Here is a 12,901-nt window from a genome sequence, read left to right on the forward strand (position 1 = left end):
CAATGCCCCCTCTTATATAACAGTAAGTGCTGTACTGTACCAACATAACAACTGCAATGCCCCCCTCTTATATAACAGTAAGTGCTGTACTTTTCCCACAAAACAACTACAATGCCCCCTCTTATATAACAGTAAGTGCTGTACTGTACCTACATAACAACTACAATGCCACCTCTTATATAACAGTAAGAGCTATACTGTACCTACATAACAACTGCAATGCCCCCCTCATATATAACAGTAAGAGCTATACTGTACCTACATAACAACTGCAATGTTCCCCTCTTATATAACAGTAAGAGCTATACTGTACCAACATAACAACTGCAATGCACCCCTCTTATATAACAGTAAGAGCTATACTGTACCAACATAACAACTGCAATGCCCCCTCATATATAACAGTAAGAGCTATACTGTACCTACATAACAACTGCAATGCCCCCTCTTATATAACAGTAAGAGCTATACTGTACCAACATAACAACTACAATGCCCCCTCATATATAACAGTAAGAGCTATACTGTACCTACATAACAACTACAATGCCCCCTCTTATATAACAGTAAGTGCTGTACTGTACCTACATAACAACTACAATGCCCCCTCATATATAACAGTAAGAGCTATACTGTACCAACATAACAACTGCAATGCCCCCTCATATATAACAGTAAGAGCTATACTGTACCAACATAACAACTGCAATGCCCCCTCTTATATAACAGTAAGAGCTATACTGTACCAACATAACAACTACAATGCCCCCTCTTATATAACAGTAAGAGCTATACTGTACCTACATAACAACTGCAATGCCCCCTCATATATAACAGTAAGAGCTATACTGTACCAACATAACAACTGCAATGCCCCCTCATATATAACAGTAAGAGCTATACTGTACCAACATAACAACTGCAATGCCCCCTCTTATATAACAGTAAGAGCTATACTGTACCAACATAACAACTACAATGCCCCCTCTTATATAACAGTAAGAGCTATACTGTACCTACATAACAACTGCAATGCCCCCTCATATATAACAGTAAGAGCTATACTGTACCTACATAACAACTGCAATGCCCCCCTCTTATATTGCAGTAAGAGCTATACTGTACCAACATAACAACTACAATGCCCCCTCTTATATAACAGTAAGAGTTATACTGTACCAACATAACAACTGCAATGCCCCCTCATATATAACAGTAAGAGCTATACTGTACCTACATAACAACTGCAATGCCCCCCTCTTATATAACAGTAAGTGCTGTACTTTTCCCACAAAACAACTACAATGCCCCCTCTTATATAACAGTAAGTGCTGTACTGTACCTACATAACAACTACAATGCCACCTCTTATATAACAGTAAGAGCTATACTGTACCTACATAACAACTGCAATGCCCCCCTCATATATAACAGTAAGAGCTATACTGTACCTACATAACAACTGCAATGTTCCCCTCTTATATAACAGTAAGAGCTATACTGTACCAACATAACAACTGCAATGCACCCCTCTTATATAACAGTAAGAGCTATACTGTACCTACATAACAACTGCAATGCCCCCTCATATATAACAGTAAGAGCTATACTGTACCTACATAACAACTGCAATGCCCCCCTCTTATATAACAGTAAGAGCTATACTGTACCAACATAACAACTGCAATGCCCCCCTCATATATAACAGTAAGAGCTATACTGTACCTACATAACAACTGCAATGCCCCCCTCATATATAACAGTAAGAGTTATACTGTACCTACATAACAACTGCAATGCCCCCCTCTTATATAACAGTAAGAGCTATACTGTACCTACATAACAACTGCAATGCCCCCCTCTTATATAACAGTAAGAGCTATACTGTACCAACATAACAACTACAATGCCCCCTCTTATATAACAGTAAGTGCTGTACTGTACCTACATAACAACTACAATGCCCCCCTCTTATATAACAGTAAGTGCTGTACTGTACCTACATAACAACTGCAATGCCCCCCTCTTATATAACAGTAAGTGCTCTACTGTACCTACATAACAACTGCAATGCCCCCCTCTTATATAACAGTAAGTGCTGTACTGTACCTACATAACAACTACAATGCCCCCCTCTTATATAACAGTAAGAGCTATACTGTACCAACATAACAACTGCAATGCCCCACTCTTATATAACAGTAAGAGCTATACTGTACCAACATAACAACTACAATGCCCCCCTCTTATATAACAGTAAGAGCTATACTGTACCAACATAACAACTGCAATGCCCCACTCTTATATAACAGTAAGAGCTATACTGTACCAACATAACAACTACAATGCTCCCTCTTATATAACAGTAAGAGCTATACTGTACCAACATAACAACTGCAATGCCCCACTCTTATATAACAGTAAGAGCTATACTGTACCAACATAACAACTACAATGCTCCCTCTTATATAACAGTAAGAGCTATACTGTACCAACATAACAACTACAATGCCCCCTCTTATATAACAGTAAGTGCTGTACTGTACCTACATAACAACTGCAATGCCCCCCTCTTATATAACAGTAAGTGCTCTACTGTACCTACATAACAACTGCAATGCCCCCCTCTTATATAACAGTAAGTGCTGTACTGTACCTACATAACAACTACAATGCCCCCCTCATATATAACAGTAAGAGCTATACTGTACCAACATAACAACTGCAATGCCCCACTCTTATATAACAGTAAGTGCTGTACTGTACCTACATAACAACTACAATGCCCCCCTCTTATATAACAGTAAGAGTTATGCTGTACCAACATAACAACTGCAATGCCCCCTCTTATATAACAGTAAGAGCTATACTGTACCTACATAACAACTGCAATGCCCCACTCTTATATAACAGTAAGAGCTATACTGTACCAACATAACAACTACAATGCTCCCTCTTATATAACAGTAAGAGCTATACTGTACCAACATAACAACTGCAATGCCCCACTCTTATATAACAGTAAGAGCTATACTGTACCAACATAACAACTGCAATGCCCCACTCTTATATAACAGTAAGAGCTATACTGTACCAACATAACAACTACAATGCCCCCTCTTATATAACAGTAAGAGCTATACTGTACCAACATAACAACTACAATGCCCCCTCTTATATAACAGTAAGTGCTGTACTGTACCTACATAACAACTGCAATGCCCCCCTCTTATATAACAGTAAGTGCTCTACTGTACCTACATAACAACTGCAATGCCCCCCTCTTATATAACAGTAAGTGCTGTACTGTACCTACATAACAACTACAATGCCCCCCTCTTATATAACAGTAAGAGCTATACTGTACCAACATAACAACTGCAATGCCCCACTCTTATATAACAGTAAGTGCTATACTGTACCTACATAACAACTACAATGCCCCCCTCTTATATAACAGTAAGAGTTATGCTGTACCAACATAACAACTGCAATGCCCCCTCTTATATAACAGTAAGAGCTATACTGTACCTACATAACAACTGCAATGCCCCCCTCTTATATAACAGTAAGTGCTGTACTGTACCAACATAACAACTGCAATGCCCCACTCTTATATAACAGTAAGAGCTATACTGTACCAACATAACAACTGCAATGCCCCACTCTTATATAACAGTAAGTGCTATACTGTACCTACATAACAACTACAATGCCCCCCTCTTATATAACAGTAAGAGTTATGCTGTACCAACATAACAACTGCAATGCCCCCTCTTATATAACAGTAAGAGCTATACTGTACCTACATAACAACTGCAATGCACCCCTCTTATATAACAGTAAGTGCTGTACTGTACCTACATAACAACTACAATGCCCCCTCTTATATAACAGTAGGAGCTATACTGTACCTACATAACAACTGCAATGCCCCCCTCATATATAACAGTAGGAGCTATACTGTACCAACATAACAACTGCAATGCTCCCCTCTTATATAACAGTAAGTGTTGTACTGTACCTACATAACAACTGCAATGCCCCCCTCATATATAACAGTAGGAGCTATACTGTACCAACATAACAACTGCAATGCCTCCCTCTTATATAACAGTAAGTGCTGTACTGTACCTACATAACAACTACAATGCCCCCTCTTATTTAACAGTAAGTGCTGTACTGTACCTACATAACAACTACAATGCCCCCTCTTATATAACAGTAAGTGCTGTACTGTACCTACATAACAACTACAATGCCCCCTCTTATATAACAGTAAGTGCTGTACTGTACCAACATAACAACTACAATGCCCCCTCTTATATAACAGTAAGAGCTATACTGTACCAACATAACAACTTCAATGCCCCCCTCTTATATAACAGTAAGAGTTATACTGTACCAACATAACAACTACAATGCCCCCTCTTATATAACAGTAAGAGCTATACTGTACCAACATAACAACTACAATGCCCCCTCATATATAACAGTAAGAGCTATACTGTACCAACATAACAACTGCATTGCCCCCTCTTATATAACAGTAAGAGCTATACTGTACCAACATAACAACTACAATGCCCCCTCTTATATAACAGTAAGAGCTATACTGTACCAACATAACAACTACAATGCCCCCTCTTATATAACAGTAAGAGCTATACTGTACCAACATAACAACTACAATGCCCCCTCTTATATAACAGTAAGAGCTATACTGTACAAACATAACAACTTCAATGCCCCCCTCTTATATAACAGTAAGAGTTATACTGTACCAACATAACAACTACAATGCCCCCTCTTATATAACAGTAAGAGCTATACTGTACCAACATAACAACTACAATGCCCCCTCATATATAACAGTAAGAGCTATACTGTACCAACATAACAACTGCATTGCCCCCTCTTATATAACAGTAAGAGCTATACTGTACCAACATAACAACTACAATGCCCCCTCATATATAACAGTAAGAGCTATACTGTACCAACATAACAACTACAATGCCCCCTCATATATAACAGTAAGAGCTATACTGTACCAACATAACAACTGCATTGCCCCCTCTTATATAACAGTAAGAGCTATACTGTACCAACATAACAACTACAATGCCCCCTCTTATATAACAGTAAGAGCTATACTGTACCAACATAACAACTACAATGCCCCCTCTTATATAACAGTAAGAGCTATACTGTACCAACATAACAACTACAATGCCCCCTCTTATATAACAGTAAGAGCTATACTGTACCTACATAACAACTACAATGCCCCCTCATATATAACAGTAAGAGCTATACTGTACCAACATAACAACTACAATGCCCCCTCTTATATAACAGTAAGAGCTATACTGTACCAACATAACAACTACAATGCCCCCTCTTATATAACAGTAAGAGCTATACTGTACCAACATAACAACTACAATGCCCCCTCTTATATAACAGTAAGTGCTGTACTGTACCTACATAACAACTACAATGCCCCCTCTTATATAACAGTAAGAGCTATACTGTACCAACATAACAACTACAATGCCCCCTCATATATAACAGTAAGAGCTATACTGTACCAACATAACAACTACAATGCCCCCTCTTATATAACAGTAAGAGCTATACTGTACCTACATAACAACTACAATGCCCCCTCATATATAACAGTAAGAGCTATACTGTACCAACATAACAACTACAATGTTCCCCTCTTATATAACAGTAAGAGCTATACTGTACCAACATAACAACTACAATGCCCCCTCTTATATAACAGTAAGAGCTATACTGTACCAACATAACAACTACAATGCCCCCTCTTATATAACAGTAAGAGCTATACTGTACCAACATAACAACTGCAATGCCCCACTCATATATAACAGTAAGTGCTGTACTGTACCAACATAACAACTACAATGCCCCCTCTTATATAACAGTAAGAGCTATACTGTACCAACATAACAACTACAATGCCCCCTCTTATATAACAGTAAGTGCTGTACTGTACCTACATAACAACTACAATGCCCCCTCTTATATAACAGTAAGTGCTGTACTGTACCTACATAACAACTACAATGCCCCCTCTTATATAACAGTACGAGCTATACTGTACCAACATAACAACTACAATGCCCCCTCTTATATAACAGTAAGAGCTATACTGTACCAACATAACAACTGCAATGCCCCCTCTTATATAACAGTAAGAGCTATACTGTACCAACATAACAACTGCAATGCCCCCCTCTTATATAACAGTAGGAGCTATACTGTACCAACATAACAACTGCAATGCCCCACTCTTATATAACAGTAAGTGCTGTACTGTACCTACATAACAACTACAATGCCCCCTCTTATATAACAGTAAGAGCTATACTGTACCAACATAACAACTGCAATGCCCCCCTCATATATAACAGTAAGTGCTGTACTGTACCTACATAACAACTACAATGCCCTCATATATAACAGTAAGAGCTATACTGTACCAACATAACAACTGCAATGCCCCCCTCATATATAACAGTAAGTGCTGTACTGTACCTACATAACAACTGCAATGCCCCCCTCATATATAACAGTAAGTGCTGTACTGTACCAACATAACAACTGCAATGCCCCCCTCATATATAACAGTAAGTGCTGTACTGTACCTACATAACAACTACAATGCTCCCTCTTATATAACAGTAAGAGCTATACTGTACCAACATAACAACTACAATGCCCCACTCTTATATAACAGTAAGTGCTGTACTGTACCTACATAACAACTACAATGCCCCCTCTTATATAACAGTAAGAGCTATACTGTACCAACATAACAACTGCAATGCCCCCCTCATATATAACAGTAAGTGCTATACTGTACCAACATAACAACTACAATGCCCCCTCTTATATAACAGTAAGAGCTATACTGTACCAACATAACAACTACAATGCCCCCTCATATATAACAGTAAGAGCTATACTGTACCAACATAACAACTACAATGCCCCCCTCATATATAACAGTAAGAGCTATACTGTACCAACATAACAACTACAATGCCCCCTCTTATATAACAGTAAGAGCTATACTGTACCAACATAACAACTACAATGTTCCCCTCTTATATAACAGTAAGAGCTATACTGTACCAACATAACAACTACAATGCCCCCTCTTATATAACAGTAAGAGCTATACTGTACCAACATAACAACTACAATGTTCCCCTCTTATATAACAGTAAGTGCTATACTGTACCTACATAACAACTGCAATGCTCCCTCTTATATAACAGTAAGTGCTGTACTGTACCTACATAACAACTGCAATGCCCCCCTCTTATATAACAGTAAGAGCTATACTGTACCAACATAACAACTACAATGCCCCCCTCTTATATAACAGTAAGAGCTATACTGTACCTACATAACAACTACAATGCCCCCTCTTATATAACAGTAAGAGCTATACTGTACCAACATAACAACTGCAATGCCCCCCTCTTATATAACAGTAAGAGCTATACTGTACCAACATAACAACTGCAATGCCCCCCTCTTATATAACAGTAAGAGCTATACTGTACCAACATAACAACTACAATGCCCCCCTCTTATATAACAGTAAGAGCTATACTGTACCAACATAACAACTGCAATGCCCCCCTCTTATATAACAGTAAGAGCTATACTGTACCAACATAACAACTGCAATGCCCCCCTCATATATAACAGTAAGTGCTATACTGTACCTACATAACAACTGCAATGCTCCCTCTTATATAACAGTAAGTGCTGTACTGTACCAACATAACAACTACAATGCCCCCCTCTTATATAACAGTAAGTGCTGTACTGTACCTACATAACAACTACAATGCCCCCTCTTATATAACAGTAAGTGCTGTACTGTACCTACATAACAACTGCAATGCCCCCCTCTTATATTACAGTAAGTGCTGTACTGTACCTACATAACAACTACAATGCCCCCCTCTTATATAACAGTAAGAGCTATACTGTACCTACATAACAACTACAATGCCCCCCTCTTATATAACAGTAAGAGCTATACTGTACCTACATAACAACTACAATGCCCCCTCATATATAACAGTAAGTGCTATACTGTACCTACATAACAACTGCAATGCTCCCTCTTATATAACAGTAAGTGCTGTACTGTACCAACATAACAACTACAATGCCCCCCTCTTATATAACAGTAAGAGCTATACTGTACCAACATAACAACTACAATGCCCCCCTCATATATAACAGTAAGAGCTATACTGTACCAACATAACAACTACAATGCCCCCCTCATATATAACAGTAAGAGCTATACTGTACCAACATAACAACTACAATGCCCCCTCTTATATAACAGTAAGAGCTATACTGTACCAACATAACAACTACAATGTTCCCCTCTTATATAACAGTAAGAGCTATACTGTACCAACATAACAACTACAATGCCCCCTCTTATATAACAGTAAGAGCTATACTGTACCAACATAACAACTACAATGCCCCCTCTTATATAACAGTAAGAGCTATACTGTACCAACATAACAACTACAATGCCCCCTCATATATAACAGTAAGAGCTATACTGTACCAACATAACAACTACAATGCCCCCCTCATATATAACAGTAAGAGCTATACTGTACCAACATAACAACTACAATGTTCCCCTCTTATATAACAGTAAGAGCTATACTGTACCAACATAACAACTACAATGCCCCCTCTTATATAACAGTAAGAGCTATACTGTACCAACATAACAACTACAATGTTCCCCTCTTATATAACAGTAAGAGCTATACTGTACCAACATAACAACTACAATGCCCCCTCTTATATAACAGTAAGAGCTATACTGTACCAACATAACAACTACAATGTTCCCCTCTTATATAACAGTAAGTGCTATACTGTACCTACATAACAACTGCAATGCTCCCTCTTATATAACAGTAAGTGCTGTACTGTACCTACATAACAACTGCAATGCCCCCCTCTTATATAACAGTAAGAGCTATACTGTACCAACATAACAACTGCAATGCCCCCCTCTTATATAACAGTAAGAGCTATACTGTACCAACATAACAACTGCAATGCCCCCCTCTTATATAACAGTAAGAGCTATACTGTACCAACATAACAACTACAATGCCCCCCTCTTATATAACAGTAAGAGCTATACTGTACCAACATAACAACTGCAATGCCCCCCTCTTATATAACAGTAAGTGCTATACTGTACCTACATAACAACTGCAATGCTCCCTCTTATATAACAGTAAGAGCTATACTGTACCAACATAACAACTGCAATGCACCCCTCTTATATAACAGTAAGAGCTATACTGTACCAACATAACAACTACAATGTTCCCCTCTTATATAACAGTAAGTGCTATACTGTACCTACATAACAACTGCAATGCTCCCTCTTATATAACAGTAAGTGCTGTACTGTACCTACATAACAACTGCAATGCCCCCCTCTTATATTACAGTAAGAGCTATACTGTACCAACATAACAACTGCAATGCCCCCCTCTTATATAACAGTAAGAGTTATACTGTACCAACATAACAACTGCAATGCCCCCCTCTTATATAACAGTAAGTGCTATACTGTACCAACATAACAACTGCAATGCCCCACTCTTATATAACAGTAAGAGCTATACTGTACCAACATAACAACTACAATGCCCCCTCTTATATAACAGTAAGTGCTATACTGTACCTACATAACAACTGCAATGCTCCCTCTTATATAACAGTAAGTGCTATACTGTACCTACATAACAACTGCAATGCTCCCTCTTATATAACAGTAAGTGCTGTACTGTACCAACATAACAACTACAATGCCCCCCTCTTATATAACAGTAAGTGCTGTACTGTACCTACATAACAACTACAATGCCCCCTCTTATATAACAGTAAGTGCTGTACTGTACCTACATAACAACTACAATGCTCCCTCTTATATAACAGTAAGTGCTGTACTGTACCTACATAACAACTACAATGCCCCCCTCTTATATAACAGTAAGAGCTATACTGTACCTACATAACAACTACAATGCCCCCCTCTTATATAACAGTAAGAGCTATACTGTACCTACATAACAACTACAATGCCCCCTCATATATAACAGTAAGTGCTATACTGTACCTACATAACAACTGCAATGCTCCCTCTTATATAACAGTAAGTGCTGTACTGTACCAACATAACAACTACAATGCCCCCCTCTTATATAACAGTAAGTGCTGTACTGTACCAACATAACAACTACAATGCCCCCCTCTTATATAACAGTAAGAGCTATACTGTACCAACATAACAACTACAATGCCCCCCTCATATATAACAGTAAGAGCTATACTGTACCAACATAACAACTACAATGCCCCCTCATATATAACAGTAAGTGCTGTACTGTACCAACATAACAACTACAATGCCCCCTCTTATATAACAGTGAGTGAAGTGAATACAGTGCTGTACCTACATAACAACTACAATGCTCCCTCTTATATAACAGTAAGTGCTGTACTGTACCTACATAACAACTACAATGCCCCCCTCTTATATAACAGTAAGAGCTATACTGTACCAACATAACAACTACAATGCCCCCCTCATATATAACAGTAAGAGCTATACTGTACCTACATAACAACTACAATGCCCCCTCATATATAACAGTAAGTGCTATACTGTACCTACATAACAACTGCAATGCTCCCTCTTATATAACAGTAAGTGCTGTACTGTACCAACATAACAACTACAATGCCCCCCTCTTATATAACAGTAAGTGCTGTACTGTACCTACATAACAACTGCAATGCTCCCTCTTATATAACAGTAAGTGCTGTACTGTACCAACATAACAACTACAATGCCCCCCTCTTATATAACAGTAAGTGCTGTACTGTACCTACATAACAACTACAATGCCCCCTCTTATATAACAGTAAGTGCTGTACTGTACCTACATAACAACTACAATGCCCCCTCTTATATAACAGTGAGTGAAGTGAATACAGTGCTGTACCTATATAACAAATATAATGCCCCCTCTTATATTACACTGAGTGCAGTGCTGTCCCTACATAACAAGTATAATGCCCCCTCTTATACTACCAGTGAGTGCAGTGCTGTACCGACGTCTGAATACAATGCCCCCTCTTGTATATCACAGTGCAGTGCTGTACCTACATAATGAATATAATGCCCCCTCTTATATAACACTGAGTGCAGTGTTGTACCTACATAACAAATATAATACCCCCTCTTATACAACAGTGAGTGAAGTGCTGTACCTACATAACAAATATAATATATGCCCCCTCTTATACTACCAGTGAGCGCAGTGCTGTACCTAGGTGATGTTGATCTGGCATGCTTGGACAATCCGGCTCCCAGTGAGCCTGTTCTTATGACCAGGGAGGATATTAGACAGGCAGCCACCCACATCTGCAAGCTCCTTAGTCATGAGTTCATATATGTCCCGGTAACTAACAAAATTATTTCAGTTTATTGTAGTCACAAAATTAACTATTTTTGATGATTTATTGCATTCTATTAAGCTCAGATTTCTAACATACTATTTTAGCTACCGGTAAAAAAAATCTAACACACCCTCCTCTGTCTAATTCAAATTTTAAATAGCCCTGCCAACTCAGTATCAGCCCTTGTGACTAGTGATATTTATAGATTAAATAATTCAAGTTTGGCAAGATAATTCTGGATGCAACAGAATTGCTTATCTTTCTTACATATTGTAATTAAGTATTATCTAAAATTTGCCTGTATTATTATAAAAGGCCTTTTTCTGAAACAAATATGTCAGAAATGAAATATGTTATCTGTGGCTACTGACAATCGTCAAACCTCTTATAACCAAATGCGGACCAATGACATGAATAAATATTGAAGTACATCTACAGGTTAATGTAGGAACTATTTTGTTTCTCCTTTCAGCCTTGTAAGACCCTTGAAGAGGCTCTAAGTGACACCCTTGACTCCCTCATCACATCAGAGATACTCAAAAGTCATGAAACACAGGTAACAGTCATTAAAGGTGAAGCTACACACTTTTGACATTTTATATGTATTCTTGCCTACTGGATATGTTTCGGATCATAAGAGTAGACCATGCTTGGATATTGTTACATTTGTATAATACATAATTGTTATGCTCTTATTTCAGGTTGTGAGTTCCTATGAGAATGTGTATGACCGAAAGTGGGCGTCCCGTCTGTCTGACAGTCTGTCTTGGGCAGAGGAAGGGGAACATGTGTATACAGACGAGGAATTTGTGGTAAGATTGGAGTTTTGTACAGTCCCTAGAGGTTTTTGTGTGCATATTTTGTCCAGAACGTTTCTTTGTGTCCGGGATGTCTGAAGTTGATTTTTAGCGAGGGTGGACAGCTGGCCTCTTGCAGGTTACCATGGTAACCAAGACAATAGGCAAGATGGCTGCCTTTTTCTTACTCATGACTAGTCTAATATTTATTATAACTATTTAACACTAACATGTATTGGCCTAAATGCTTTAAGTAAGTGAAATGAACAGCAGACTCCCAGCTTGCAGTGCATGTGTTCTACCATCTACCGTAAGTTAACTCACCCAAGAAACAGACCATGTACATTCTCTACATGCAATTTTTACATTACAGGTGAACATTGAGAGAGAGGACTGTCGAGAACGTATTCGGTTCCTGCACTCGGTACTGGCCCCAATACTCGAGTCATATCTAGTCACAGCACACCACTGTCAAAAGGTGGAAAACTCACAAATGCCAGGTACCATACAAGTTATCTTATACAAATGTC

The 12,901-nt window shown here is 38.4% G+C and overlaps 1 protein-coding gene across 2 annotated transcripts in view; it reads left to right on the plus strand.

The window, feature by feature from the left end:
* LOC128211330 (glycerol-3-phosphate acyltransferase 1, mitochondrial-like) overlaps positions 1-12,901 on the plus strand; it is a 58,685-nt gene that overhangs the window by 40,472 nt on the left and 5,312 nt on the right. For both annotated transcript variants that reach the window (XM_052916004.1, XM_052916005.1), the window contains exons 18-21: positions 11,428-11,576; positions 12,047-12,130; positions 12,276-12,386; positions 12,745-12,871. In XM_052916004.1, the coding sequence (XP_052771964.1) occupies positions 11,428-11,576; positions 12,047-12,130; positions 12,276-12,386; positions 12,745-12,871 (471 nt within the window). The remainder of the gene's footprint in view (positions 1-11,427; positions 11,577-12,046; positions 12,131-12,275; positions 12,387-12,744; positions 12,872-12,901) is intronic.

Source organism: Mya arenaria, chromosome 12, assembly GCF_026914265.1.
Source record: "Mya arenaria isolate MELC-2E11 chromosome 12, ASM2691426v1".
NCBI lineage: Eukaryota > Metazoa > Mollusca > Bivalvia > Myida > Myidae > Mya > Mya arenaria.